Source organism: Planococcus citri, chromosome 1 (genome assembly GCF_950023065.1).
Source record: "Planococcus citri chromosome 1, ihPlaCitr1.1, whole genome shotgun sequence".
NCBI classification, from domain to species: Eukaryota; Metazoa; Arthropoda; class Insecta; order Hemiptera; family Pseudococcidae; genus Planococcus; species Planococcus citri.
The window spans coordinates 63,606,634-63,622,553 of record NC_088677.1 but is presented as its reverse complement, the minus strand read 5'-3'; the positions used below and the strand labels follow the sequence as shown (position 1 = coordinate 63,622,553).

The following is a 15,920-nucleotide window of genomic DNA, read 5'->3' as shown; positions in this document are numbered from 1 at the left end:
CATTCGCCTCGTCTCCGTAACGAGGGCACGATTTTCCGAAATGGCCTAAGCCGTTACATCTGTAACAGCGAACGGGTTCGTTTGGGTTTCGATCACGTTTCGTATCATCGAATTTTGAGTGACACGAATTTGCTTTATGTCCGATCTTGCGACATTTGTAGCATCTCGGCCTATCTTTCTTGTCCCTATTATCAGACGACGAATTCGACTTTTTCCCTTGTTCCCCAGAAGGGCCAGGTACCACTAATGCTGCACCCTTCAACGATTCCTTCGACGACGACGATTTGTTTCTGTCATCATAGTCTTTCAACAATGATGCCAGTAACTCAGGATCGGCTGGTTTGCCGTGTAACGCTGTGCGGGCCGAAACGCAGATATTATCGAATCTTTTTTTATCTTTGATACCCGTTAATATGTACGAGTATTTCTCCGCAGCGTTAACGACAACCCCAGCGGCCTCCAGTTTGTTAACGAGCAACTGAATTTCATCTAGGTAGTTCCTACACGTATCGAACCTATCTATATCGACTTTGGCCAAGGCCGTACGGGTCTCTACTAACACGATCTCGTCAATTTGCCCGTACTTATCGTCTAATTCTTTAAGTAATTTTTTCGGACACCGTTCCTCTTTAATAAGACGCGCGATCGTATCGTGTAAACGTTCGAATATGAAATTAAAGGCTTTGTCCCTTTGGTCGGGTGTACAATCATCGGGGGTTAAAACGCACTTCTCGAGTTTTTTAGCGCGGAGAGCGATTAATAAACGACGCTTAAACATTACGTAATTACCTCCGACTGTAAATAACGAATAATTGGTTTCTTTTTTATCACCCGACATAGCTGAATAGTACTCGTCGCTGGTTCTACACGATGAACTGCTGCTGCACGAAGAGCTACGACTGCTAGAACGTTGCGAACTGGAACTACGACTGCGATTACGTATACGAATTGGAGACGGCGTTGGAATCTCAGCGTTTGACGGCGGATTCTCTACGTTTACCAACGGATTCTCGGACGACGTTATTGGCGGCTCGACGGATTGCTCGACAGAAGCAGAAGACGTTTGATTTCTAGACGACAACGGAGTAACGACGGATACGTTTTTCGATTGATCACCGCTCGCGGACGACGCTGCAGCTTTCTTCAACTCGAGAGATTTGCGTAACAACTTCTTACGCGCGTTACGTTTACGATTGCGAGCTGCACGGGTACTACCTGACGTAAACCCACGACATTCACCGGATTCGTTCAAATTTAACGAATTATCGTCGCTCGTTTCGGAATCGGACTCGTTTTTCCTCGAACTAGTGCCCAAAATCGCACTCAACATTTACGAAATCGAAAATAACGAACTTGGAATCGGATCGGAAGGTCAATGAACCTTAGCTCTTGCTACCATCTTACGTTTTCACTTGAAACGTAACGAGAAACAATCGATCAAATCGATTAACAGACGTGGATAGACTTTCCAATCACGAAAAATTAGAAATTTATTTAAATAAAAATTTCAATAAAAAAATTGAACATTAAATTCATACGTACATAACGTATTTACAAAAGATGATGTTATCGTCATAAAAATTCTCGGAGTAATGAACTCTCTCAATAACATTCGAGACAAGAGTTCAAAATAACGGTCAAAAACGCTGCTAGCCAGCAATAACTCTAATTACGCAAATGCGTAAATTTAGGGTACTCCGCCTGGCGCAGCCACATATTACCGAACAAAAACGTTTACGAATTTAAATTTAAATAATATTCCTACGTACGATAACGAAAATCTTTACAATTTATTTAGCTGCCATCACCAGACCAGCTCAGCGTTATTTTCAATTCAAAAAAACACTGTTAGATACGTACTTGATGTTCTCAACTGTACAAAAATTCGTAAAAGAGTTCATTTTTCACGTTACACGTATTAGGTATGTAGCTAAGCTACTACCATCAAGGTACATTTTATGTATAGTGTATCTGTGTACGTAGAATTGTCTATTCATGAGTTTTTGGCCGAGCCATCCATCTCATCGGTTGAAATAATAAAAAAAATATTAACCGAATGTAACAATGGCAACAATATCACAATAATAATCGTAATAATTTCGACAAAAGGCGTAATATAATAGCGCTATACAGCCATATTGTGAAGGTAATAGCATTGTACAATTACGTCGAGTGTGTAGTGTTTATTTAAATAATATTATCGTTTCATCGGTTGCCTACATTGTGTGAACTACTCATTTTCTACCGGAATAAAAAGGGTGCGCCTTCGAATAAAATTATATCGCCCAGAGTTGTATAGTCGAACAAGGTAATCGCTTCGACCATTCCTTGGTGATTTTTTTTTACACCTCCGCAATATAATTTTGGTAAAGAATTTGTTTCTGTTTTTTTTTTTATCGCCACCTGTTTTACACGTTTCGACTTCTTCTCTTACCTGCCTCTCTGCTCTGTATAAGTACAGGAAATACACAAATTACGATACCGGCTACGTGCTGTATCAAAAGGTCCGCTACATGATTTTTGAATATAGAATAAAAAAATTTCCATTCAAGGGGGCTATAGTAGGGTATCCTTTTATGTGGAAATATTCGATATATGCGGAAAAAAATACGCTTAGTGACACTTTTATAAATAATACACCGAGTACAAATGGTCTTAGAAATATTGACAATACTATTGTACCGTATACAATGGTCGATTGGCAAGCGACATATACCTACTACATATAAATTGTAATATGTACCTACCTCTTCGTATATATAGTATGAACCCTCTTGTATACTCGACACAATACTCTTATATGTATGGTGTAAAATACGCGTGAACTGAACCTCTCTACGCACTACCGAGGTAGTTTGAAAAATTGAATAAAAGTTATTGCAGTGTTTAGTTCCGCATCGAAATATGTATGAAATGCCCTTTTGACGCGTCCAACAGGCCCATACTACATATAGCTCTCACTCTTTCTTTAATCAAGTGAAGAGCGTGAAAACGTTCCATCATACGCCAATGTGTTATAAACCATCTATTATTTTCGATCAAATTCAACGGTGTGGTGTGTTTTCCAACAGACAGTTTATATAGTCTTACTTCAATGCTGAATTGGAATCACTGCCAAGAAGGGCGTTTCTTTTATTTTTTTTTCGCCAGAAATCTTCGAAAGTGTTTTGTATAATAGGTATATATAAGATGCTGCTATACGGTTGACAGTTCGCCGGCTTTATCAATGGGAAAGGAAATATGGCTAATTGAAAAATGTTTCCCTGTAAAAACCAAACCACGTTAAAATTTACTGAATTGAAACGCATGTATTTTTAGGCCTCGTACTAAAGTAAAACAGTAAGAAAGTAGACTCCGTGATTCACCAATGCAGGTGGGGGAGGGGGGGGGGTTCAAATGTAAATCGCAGAATTTTGCTATGAAAAATTTTATTGTGAAGTTACATGAGCTGAAATTTTCTACAATTTTTCTATATAGTCTCCTTCATATGTTATACACTTTTGCCACCTATCCGGAAGCTTTCGGATCTCATTTTCGAAGAAATCGTTCGGTTTGTCGCGTAGCCATTCGAGCACGAATGATTCGACGTCGGCGTTGCTCTCAAATCGCTGTCCGCCAAGTGCCTCTTTCAGTGGACCGAATAAGTAGGTAATAATCACAAGGTGATAAATCTTTGGCTATAAGGGGGGTGTTAGAGTCCTCGTACTTGGCCTTGATAATGAAAAACAAAAAAAAAAACTGAAACTAGAACTGTCTAAACAAACTTCCCCACTGAGACCTATGAGAAGTCAAAAATAAACTATACAAAAATAATTTAAAAATAGAAATAAAATTGATGAAATAGGATAAAATAATAAAATAAAATGAGCAGATTCTATAAAACCAATAATTATTTTGAATATACTTAGAAGGGATCTATCGATCACTATTGCTAATCAATATGGTAGGCAATACTACAACATTATTAATACATACAACAATGACGAATCTCGCCTTTAAATTTGACATCTACAACACAAACGACACCCTTTTTTTTTATCCGGATAGACTTTTCTTGAACATTCTTGCGTGTGTTAGAGTTGCTTTTAAGCGCTCTCTCTGCACCAGTGCTTCACGTTGATAATGCCCATAGGCCAATTGAAAGGCTTGGTAAGTAGGTATTCGGATTTTTCATGAAAGTCACCTTTTTAGAAGAGTGACTGAATTGCTGCTTTTTTCTCCGTCCCATCTTCATATTTGTGTGAATGGCTAATTGATGAAGAACTGGAAGAGAAAGAGACTGATAAATAAATAATTTACTTAAAAAAATCTTTGAGGTAAACTTGCGTTGAAATATTCGCTATATCAAATTTCTTCTTACGTGAATCAGCGTATTCGATGAATTTATCTCAGTGATTCATACATTTTTTGGGAAATTTTTATCAACACCTTCAATTCTCTTGCATCGTTCTCAGCCTTGGATTCCGGAGGTTTTTCAGTAGTATTCGATGAGTATGAAAGTCTCGACTCTACGCGTTTTGGCGGTTCTAAACGATCAAACACTGATTGCAGAAGCCTTTTGGGCTTCGATGAATTGCCCATTCCGATCGAATCACTTTTTCCTTGTGAGTACTTTACCGGATTTAATCTTTATTTTATTTCCTTTCTTAGGTATCGATTGCCTGTTATTTGTAGAATGCAGACCAATGCGTAACGGATCTGTTAAAAATAAACACAGTTTACAATATTGTTGCCAAATTCTGCGAGTACGCTATTGAGAAAAATAATACTCAATCAGAAATTGTTCACCAAAAAAACGCACTCGAGGCGACAGCTTAGAAGCCGCCTCAGTGTGGATAAATTCGTTGAGCAGGTCGAGAATAAGCCATGACTCGATCGTTAGGGTAACCAAAATAATTTCCACGTATCCTGGATGAATTTAAAAATTCTGAAAAAAATCTAAAATTGTGTTGGAGGCTCTAGAAAGTCCCTAAATTGTGAAATTTACATTTGGACGTTGGTTTTTTGTCTAAACTTCGGAAATTTTGCTGTACGAACGGTGACGTCTCTTCGATTTTTCAAGTCTTTTCAATGCTTATAGATATATCGCGTTATGAATGTTGAAGGATTTTGATCAAATTCAATTGAAATCTTTATTTTGTGTTGAAAGTTGTTCAGAAAATTTTTTAGCTCCAGAGATGCTCCCTGAAAGGAAATATGAGCTAAAAATGGAAGGGATTTGTGAAAAACTTGTGATTTGTTTGCTCCAACTGCTTATACCAACGTCAGTTTCAAGAGATACATTTGAGATTCTGTCTCGATCTAATACGCTATTGCTGTTAAAATCTGACCACGTTTAGGGTTCTACTGAGCGGTTGAAAATTTTCAAATTGTTCAATTTTTGGTAATTCCTTCTAAAATATTTCGCATTAATTAGGTGAACCAGAACATCGAAAGATACCATTACTGAAACTGGAGATATATTTTGGAACGCAGTGGTGCCAATTTTTTTGGTAAGTAATTTCCCAAGTTTTTGGCTACTCGTATATTTCTATCAATTTTTTGAAATTAGCAATACTAACTGAATAATTAGCGCCACTGCTTGCTTTCCAAAATATTTCCTCAGATTCGGATATGGTATCTTTCCATGTTTCAACATTATGTAATTAATTAATATCTAATAATGAATAACATACATTTTACCTAACAATAAACGATTTTGCAAATTTTCAACTGCTCACATAGAACCCTAAACGTGACTTTCTGAATTTGATTGGAAACACGGAATTGCAATTTAAATAATATTAATTGCTCGTGAAACCAACTACAATTTGCAATCTACCTCTTCGAAAATTGAATTGAATTGAATAAATCTTTATTTAAGGACGCCTTAGAATCTAGGCCTTTTAGCGTCCACAGTTTGTTCACAAGATTTTTTTACATATAATAATAATATAGTGACTCAAAAGAGCAAAATGTACATTTGAGGGCGCATACGGAAAGGGACCTACCGACCAAAGACCTACCGACCAAAAAAAAAAAAAAAAAAAAGTTCTCTGAAATTGTTGTAGGAACTCTGTAAAGGGTTCCTACAACAATTTCAGAGAACTTTTTTTTTTTTTTTTTTTGGTCGGTAGGTCCCTTTCCGTATGCGCCCTCACACATATAAACCACCAATAGACAATCAGATAAAAATCATGGATCAGAAAGTTATTGAATTTTTTAGCCAATTTGTCCAGGACGGAGACTTGGAAACTCAAGTCACCTTTTTAGAAGAGTGTCTGAATTGCTGCCATCCAATCTTCATATTTGTATGAATGGCTAATTGGTAAAAAACTGAAAGAGATTTATAAATTAATAATTTACTTGAATGCGTTTAAAAGAAAAGTCTCCGTACACTGTCTGTTTTTCCGTGCATATACCTACCTACTTACTCACCATAGAAAATTGAACATTTGCTGAATTTTTTTGTAAATCTAAAAATGACCATTTTCAACTAGGTATTCGGTAATTATGCCCCCCCCCCCCTCAAATAAGAAATAGATTGATAATAGGTATCTTTATTCAATAAAAATATTGTGAAAATCAGTCTTGAAACAAATGAATACGAATGAAGTTCCTCCAAACAAGATTTCACAATTTCTGCCTATTAGTGCCATTTTCGATATTTTGAGGATGTTTGAATTTCTCCAGAAGATGCAAAAATCAATTTGAGCCCCAAAAAATCGTCGAGTTGTAGCTTATTTTTGACTTGTTCGGTTCAGCGAGTTCATCTAATACATTCGGATCAATTTTAAGGCGGATACCTCGATTTGTTTTACCATATTTGCCTACTTGACGATAATTTAATGATAGATATGTATACCTAAGTAATCACAAATTGTTGACCAAAAAAATGCACTCGAGGCGACCGCTTAGAAGTTGCCTCAGTGTGGTTAAACTCGTTGATCAGGTCGAGAATAAGCCAGGTGCCCAAAATTGTAATTTCCACGTTTTTGGAGGAGTTTGAAAATTCTGGAAAAATCAAAAATTGCGTTGGAGGCTCCGGAGTGCCCGAAATAATTGTAAAGTTTAGATTAGGACGTTAGTTTTTCGTTCAAACTTCGGAAGTTTTTCGGTACGAACAGTAACGTCTCTTTGATTTTTCAAATTTTTCCCATACCATTACCTATCTTATTGATAGATCTCGCTACGAATGTTGAAGGATTTTGATCAAAATTAATGGAAATCTTTATTTTGTGTTGAAAGTTTCTCAAAAATTTTTTTAGTTCCGGAGATGCCCCTAGAAAGGAGATATGAGCCTTTGAATAGGCGGGATTTTTGAAAACATTGTGGTTTTTTTGCTCTAATAGCTTCTGCCTAACCTGTTTTGGGATAATAAATGGCTCAGATTCTAAAGATGTATTTGAGATTCTGCCTCGATCTACGCTATTTCCATCAAAATCCAAGATCACGTTTAGGGTTATATGTACTGAGCTGTTGAAAATTTTCAAATTTCTCAGTTTTGGGTAAATTCGTGTTTTAGAAATTTTTCTTTTTCAAATATTTCGCATTAATTAAACCAAAACATCGAAATATACCTACTTACCATTTCTGAAACTGGAGAAATATTTTGGAACGTAATGGTGCTTTATTTTTTTTGGTCATTGCTGCTAACTTCAAAAAATCGAAAAAATTTCATAAGTTTTTGGCTAGGTACTCGTACATATATTTCTCTTATTTTTTTGAAATTGGCCATACTGACTAAAAAATTAGCGTCACTGGGTTCCAAAATTTTTCTTCAGGTTCAGATGTGGTATCTTACCATGTTTTAACATAATTATAGGTGATTTATTTAATGATAGATATACGAATTTTACCTAACAATAAACGATTTGCAAATTTTCAACCGCTCAGTGGAACCCTAAACGTAATCTCAAATTTTGACAACAATGGCTTTCCCACATTCTCGTATCTTTTGAAACTGGGCCATTTTTCTCATAATAGAATGGAGAGGTAGAGTCGAAAAGCATCATTTTTTTTTCGAAAATTCACGCTTTTCGAGGTCTTACATCTGTTCTCCAAAGGCACTACCAAAGCCAGAATTTTTTCCGAGTGAATGTAACACAAAATGAAGTTGCTCTGAATTCAATCAAAATTCTTCCAACATTTTCTCCCCCACGATGACCTGCGATTGGACAACTGAGACATAGCTACCAGCAGATTTTTAGATTTTCCAAACAGTTAAATTTTCTTGATTCAATCATTAAAACAGGTGAAACTTACTAGTGGTTTTTCTTGCCGATTATGGTCTTTCTGTTCATGCGGTCTATTGTATTTCTGAAAATATTAAAAAAACAATTAAAACCTAAGTATGGAAACATCGGTAGTAAATTTAAAATGACTCATTTTCGATGTTTTATGCATTTAGAAATAATGCGAAGATTTTCTTGATTCATTTTGATTGATGACAATAATCGAGCCATTTTTTGAATTTGATTGGAAACACGGAATTGAAATTTAAATAACATTAATAGCTCGTGAAACTAACTACAATTTGCAATCTACCTCTTCAAAAATCATGGATCAGAAAGTTATTGAATTTTTTAGTCAGTGGGTCTAGGGCGGAGATTGGGAAACTCGAGTCACTTTTTTAGAATATTGGCTGAATTGCTATTTGCTGCATTCTTTTCCCGCCCCATCTTCATACTTGTGTGAATGGCTAATTGATGAAGAACTGAGAGAGATCGATAAATAAATAATTTACTTTAAATGCGTTTAAAAGAAAAGTCTTATTTTTCGAAATTTTAATTTTTTGGTTTGATTTTTCGCACATATTACTTATATGTACATACCTACTGATGGTACCTACTTATTCACCATAGAAAATTGAACATTTGGCGAACTTTTTATAAATCTGAAAATTATTATTTTCGACTATTCGGTACTTATGCCCCCCTCCCCCAATAGGAAATAGGTTGATAAGTATAGATATCTTTCTTTATATTAAAAATTGTGAAAAACAGTCTTTAAACTACATAATAGGAATGAAGTTCCTCTAAACAAGATTTCACTATTTCTGGCAATATTCTGTAGCCTACAGCGCGATTTTCGATTTTTTGAGGATTTCTAGTAAATTAACCACCTCAATTTCGTCGCATATGTGGATGAGATTTAATCTCCTTATTTTTGTTCCACCAGGACGAGACGGCGTTTCGGCGTTTTCACTGACCGGAGAATTGGACCTTTCAGGTGTCTCTGCCAGCGATTTTACATTTTCTATTTTTAGTTTATTGTCTGCTGGAATTTCTCCTTCGACGGTTAGCGGAACCATGTCTTCGACGCCCAAGTCCAGAGTTGAGACATGGTGGCAAGCTTGGACGAGATACGTTATGAGGGGTCTGGTAACCATCCTCGCACAGTCCGGGCAAACTAAAGTCTTGCAGGCTGCAGTCATCGCAGGTATGGTAGATTTCTTCCTGTATGTAAAATGTCACTTTTTTCTTACTTTTCTCTTCAATTACTTTAGATATCCGGTTGTGTTCGTCAAACCAGCTGAATAATCAGGTTGTGACTTATTTTTGACTTATTCAGTGAGTTCATCTACATTTGGATCAATTTTCATGCTGATATTTATATGGATTCAAAAATAAACCAATGTAAGAACGGAGATTTGGAACAAATAAAAACCAACATAAGAACTTAAACCTTCACAAACCAGGTTTTATTACTAAAAGGCATTCGAACTGAAACACTCGTCGCTCATAGTTGCACCAAAACGTGAATTTACTACAGACATCATAAATTTCACCATGTTACCGTAGAAAGAACTAGAAACATCGTAAATTCTACAATTTAATAGTAGAAATAACAACTGGTATTTGTATTTTTTACCATCATCCATAGTATATAAGAAAATGTTACGAAAATTTTACAAAAATCTATAGTAATATGTACTTACTATAATTATAGTACCATTTAAAATGTTACTGCCGAATATACCTATTCGGTTTCATTTGCAGTTTTGAAATTCCTTTTTCTTTTTAATCAAATTTCAGGTCGAACGAAGCGTTCTAGGAAAAAAATGAAGAGAACCAAATGAGTAGAGAATTAAATTTCCTTTCTCTTTAAGACGATCAGATTTTTTCTAGGAAGCTTAGTTTTCTTGGTAAGTACGAGTATTCGATAGTTACCAAAGTTCAAAATTCCTTCTTCACAAATGAGACAAATGAATGCCAATATTACATATAAAAACTAAGCTTCCTAGAGAAAATTCGACTGTAAATTTTTCTCATTTGTGAATAATGAATTTTGAACATTGGTATCGAATACTTGTCAAGAAAACTAAGCTTCCTATAAAAAATCTGATCGCCTTATAGAGAAAGGAAATTCAATTCTCTACTCATTTGGTTCTCTTCATTTTTTTCCTAGAACGCTTCGTTCGACCTGAAATTTGATTAAAAAGGAAAAGAAATTTCAAAACTGCAAATGAAACCAAATATATTCGACAGTAACTGTAAGTTTTCGTCATCAATTCCGTATTTCAATAGTCTACATACTACGAGTACGTAGGAGTCAATCTCTTACGAGTTACGTATATTATAGGCATTGAAAACTCGTTCGGTAAATAATAGAACAGAATGAGTACTTATGCTTCCTTTTGATTGAAGTACTGTCATTAAAATACAACATAGGTATTCCTGATTCAAGTTCCAATTTTAGCTGCATTGTTTTTGTATTTGTGATTTCAGGTATCTACTCTTTAATGCACAAAACACCATACGTATATCAACAATATTGAAAACATATTGTATATTTCAATGCTATAAAATTATAAAAATATTCTAATTAAAAGTACTTAAGACTACAAAGGATCGACGCGATCTATTACGAATATTCTAATTATAAATACTTAAGACTACAAAGGATCGAGGTGATCTATTACGAATATTACGAAGTGGCCTGAGGCGTTCGGCAATCTACTTAAATTGTGGTAAAAATGACTGGAATTATAGTAAAAAATACTACTTATTCTATTCTTTCCGTGCATTTTCGATTTTTTGAGGATTTTTGAATTTCTTCAGAAAGTGGTGCGGAAATCAATTTGAGCCCCCAAAAATTAGGTTGTGACTTAGGTATTTTTGACTTATTCAGTGACTTCATCTGTATTTGGATCTATGCTCAGTCTGATATATCGATTTTTTTTATCATATGTATTTACTTAGCGATAATTTTTAATGATAATCAAAAATTGTTGAACAAAAAAACACACTCGAGGCGACCGCTTAGAGGTCGTCTCAGTGTGGATAAACTCGTTGAGCAGGTCGAGAATAAGCTACGACTCGATCGTTAGGTGCTCAAAATAATTTCCACGTTATTTTTTGGAGGAGTTTGAAAATTCTGTAAAAATCGAAAATTGCGTTGGAGGCTCCATAGAGTGCCCGAAATTGTAAAGTTTAGATTAGGACGTTGGTTTTTCGTCAAAACTTCGGAAATCTTCCGGTACGAACGGTAACGTCTGTTTGATTTTTCAAATTTTTCCCATACTATACCATATGACCTATCTTGTAGATAGATCGAGCTATGAACGTTGAAGGATTTTGATCAAATTCGATGGAATTCTTTATTTTGTATTGAAAGTTTCTCAGAAATTTTTTTAGCTTCGGAGATGCTCCCTAGAAAGGAGATATGAGCCTTTGAATAGGTGGGATTTTTGAAAAAATCGTGATTTTCTGCCCTAGTTTCTGCCCAGCCTGTTATGGGATAAATGGCTGAGTATGAGTTTCAAAAGATGTATTTGAGATTCTGTCTCGATCTACGCTATTTTCATCAAAATCCAAGACCACGTTTAGGGTTATACCTGTTCTTATTTGTAATCTTCAATACGAAATGCATTATGACAATTATAATGAAGTTGATGATTTTTTGAGTGAACTGCAGTTTATGATCATCACAACCTAAATGTACTAATTACCTCCTCATCGTGATCAAATAATTGATCAACAATGTCGAAAATGGTATTTTCATTATACATACTACGAAAATGTAGCATTTTACTCCCGTTTACACACCGCGAAAATACACTTTTTCCTACTGTGATTGAAAAAATTCCTCTTTCCATCCCTAGGGATGGAAAGAGGAATTTTTTCAATCACAGTAGGAAAAAATTTTCGCGGTGGGTGAACGGGAGTAAATACCTATGCTCTATTTTTTCGTAGCATTTATAATGAAAAATATCTTACAAGATAGTAGTCAAAAGTGAATGAATTCACTTTCGTCTACTGTGTTGTAATATACTATTTTATTCAAAGTTTTTGCCGACTCCAACAACCTGCGCTCAATCACATATGTATGTATGTACCAAGTTTTTGCTCGGATAATGCAGGCAACCAAATTTGTCACGTAAAGAAATGGAATTCTTTTCTGAATTCTTTTCTTCTGGTTTTGCAACAGTCAGTGTCCTTTGGCACAGAACACAATCAGTAGACTTCAAAAATTGTTTTGCCAGATAACCACAGAACATATTATGCAGAGCAGGTGATTTGCATTTTGTGGCGTTTTCGGGCACTGCATCAGATGCGTTATCAACCAGACGACCCAGCATAAAATTGAAATGCTTTTTTTCATCGCCCATATTTTCAGTTCGTATTTCGCCATCGTAATTTTTTGATAGATCGCGCAGATCGCGTTATGAATATTAAAGGATTTTGATCAAAATTCAAGTTTCTCAGAAATTTTTTAGCTTCGGAGATGCTCCTAGAAAGGAGATATGAGCCTTTGAATAGATGGGATTTTCAAAAAAATCGTGTTTTTTTGCTCTAGCTTCAGCCTAACCTGTTTTGAGATAAATGGCTCAGTTTCAAAAGATCTATCTGAGATTCTGCCTCGATCTATGTTATTTCCGTTAAAATCCAAGGCCACGTTTAGTGTTGAACTGAGTGGTTGAAAATTTTCAAATTGCTCATTTTTGGGTAAATTATTCGTACGTGTTTTAAAAATTTTTCCTTTTCAAATATTTCGCATTGATTGAACCAAAACATCGAAAGATACCATTTCTGAAGCTGGAGAAATATTTTGAAACGTAGTGGTGGCAATTTTTTTGATCATTATCGAAAAAATGTCATAAGTTTTTGGCTACTCGTACCTATTTCTCTTAATTTTTTGAAATTGGCAAAACTGACTAAAAAATTTGCGCCACTACGTTCCAAAATATTTCCATTTTCCTCTGGTTCAGATATGGTATCTTTCTTTCCATGTTTCAACATAGGGAAATATTTATTGGCAGGACAGGAAAAGTGATTTGAACGACAGTTGTTAACGATGTTAAAGCCCGACAATTTATGTAGATAATACGAACGACAAATTTGATTTCATATAACGACGAAAGAAATGTAATCCGCGTCCAAATAAAATTTTGGCTGCCGAAAAATAAATGATTCCCGCCAAAAAAATGATTTCCAGGAAAATAACCTACTTACTTATTGTAATAAATTTTTTTTATAAAAATAAATACGTAAGAATGTACAATTCATTTTTTGAAAAAACTTTCTTTTCAAATGTGCGTAGTACACTATTAGTTTCGGTCTGAAAGCGGAAAAATTCTTTTCCTCGATTGTTTTCATCTCATGTATTCAAAAAAAGTTTGCTTTCCCCAAAAATTTGTTTTCTTGCAGAAATTGCTAAAAATCGGTGAAAAAGTTTTTTTTTAGTGGCTAAAATTGTGAAAAAGTTCTAAATTTTCAAAAATTGTCAAAAAGTCTTCTTTTTTTCCAGAATTACCAAATAAATTTTGCTTTTTACAAACTCCCAAAAATCTTGCTTTTTTCCAAAAATTGCCATAAGTTGTCTATTTTTTAAAAAAATGTTCCTTTCGTGCTTTTTTGTGAAATTCCTCCAAAAAAAACTAGCCCAAATCGCTAAAAATTGATAGAAAGTTCTAGTTACTTTTTTTTTGTTTTTTGCTAAAATAGAAAACAAGTTTTGCTTTTTTGGTCATAACCACCAAAAAGATGTTGCTTTTCATCGAAACTATCACAAAATCTCGTTTTTTGCCAAAATAACTGTCAAAAATCTTACTTTTTGTTAAAACTGTCCACAAGTGCGTTTAAAAATTCTCAGGTGAAATTTTTGATCCTCCAAATTACTTTCATCTCCATACTGTTGCCCAAAAAATGCTTGTCAGAAAAGCACACTCGAGATTCATTGTTATTCAGTAAATACAATATGGTATCCAGTGAATGGTCAACGAGACTAGATTTGGATACCACTGAAAAAAAAAGTCAGGTGGAGGTGAAGTTAGGGGTTGTTGCCTGGCTTTTAATTTGAAAGGGAAAATCACGTTTTTCAAAACTAACGATCAAAATTCATTTTTTACCAGGAGAACGTGGCTAGGACATCAAAAATTTAACTGGCGGTACCCGGTTGTATCCAAATCCAAAGTTTCGCTAACTACTCTCTAGGACATCCTGTATAATTTTCAAAAAACGAAGCATCAATCGCACAAAATTGACAGTTTTAGATTTTCAAAAATTTTCCAAGAATCAAAAAATCAATTTGACCAGCTGATGTTTTAGTTTTATGAGTGTTCCAGACCGCAACTCTTTCCATTTCCAAAAATTTGCGGTCCTGCTCATATCTTGGACGAACTCCTCAAGTGGTTGACGTTGTCTTGTCACTCCCTTTTAATCTCAAGCTAGGCAAACATACATACTCATGCGTATTATGGGTTGCCTGCACACCTGCTTGAGACCGAATCATTCTTCACGATACACCCTGTATAATCTATTGCTTTTATACGAACGAATCGCTGCGATTTTGAAAAGAAGAGAAAACATTCGAAATTCGAGTTAGGTATTTAAATTTTCACAAAAGTACTTGTTTTTCACAATGGAAATTTTCAGCCCTGTTTGAAAGAAAATTTGAAACGTGTCAAGAAAATTCACCGAATGCTTTTCACTATTGATTTTCTGATGGAAAAATATAGTCAGGTACCAGTGAAAGAGGCACGAGTACGTCTATTCTACGTATACCTTATCGATAAATTTTACCAAAAGTTTATGCCATTGTACTACGAAATCGAAACAAGATCCTCTATGTAGAGGGGGCAAATGGCGGTATTTTCCATTCGTTTTGCTTTTTTCAATACAAAAATCCAAAAAATGGACAACTGAATGACTCTGACAGGATGAATTTAACTCGCGCGTTTATTTCTTCTTTCACTTTTGCTATTTTATTTCTGGCAATGTGTTCAAATCGTACGTATTTTTTTGGCACGATGATGTCTTATGTGTGCCTTCATTGTTCAATAATAGGTTTTTTGAACCTTGGGTTATAACATCTTTTGAAAAAGTACGTCTATGGAGACAAATGATGGATTTTCAATTTATCTATACCTATACCTACGACGATTGGTTTATATGTATGTACTTTGTACAGGGTGTTCCAGAATAACCTTTCACTTTTGTTTTATTAGTAGCTCTGAGAGAAAAATGGTTACGGAAATTTTTTTATAACCAAAATGAAGTAGAAATGTGCCGTTTTTAGACCATATATTTGAGTTTTCATTATAAATTAAGTTTTAAAAATTATTCCACCAAGATGTTTTCCATCATTTTTGACACAATCGACCAAACGTTTTTTAAAATTATTGAACACTTTGTTGAGCATTTCTCTTCTAATCAGTCTTGATTCACGAATAATATTATCTAGGAGCTGTTTCAGAGTCCTAGGATCATCTTGATATACTTTTGACTTGAGGTAACCCCATAAAAAAAAATCACATGCTGAAAAATCAGGGGATCGAGGTGGCCATGAAATTTCTGTGTTCAGCGAAATTATTCGATGACCAAAATGCTCACGCAATAAAGAAATCGTGTCCGTTGTGGAATGACAGGTAGCGCCATCCTGTTGGAACCAAGTAACTCTATACTTGTGTCTGCGTTTCAATTCAGGAATGAGAAACT

General features: G+C 34.9%; 1 protein-coding gene across 2 annotated transcripts in view; it reads left to right on the top strand.

Moving 5' to 3' along the window:
- Nucleotides 1-15,920, top strand: part of LOC135833287 (uncharacterized) — a 263,254-nt gene that overhangs the window by 194,861 nt on the left and 52,473 nt on the right. The window contains exons 3-4 of one of the 2 annotated variants that reach the window (XM_065347006.1): nt 9,160-9,420; nt 9,488-10,005. The exons of the other annotated variant lie outside the window; for it this stretch is intronic. Of the exons in view, the coding sequence (XP_065203078.1) occupies nt 9,160-9,420; nt 9,488-9,543 (317 nt within the window). The 3' untranslated portion in view covers nt 9,544-10,005. Of the gene's footprint in view, nt 1-9,159; nt 9,421-9,487; nt 10,006-15,920 lie in introns of those variants that run through there. 2 annotated transcript variants of the gene reach the window in all.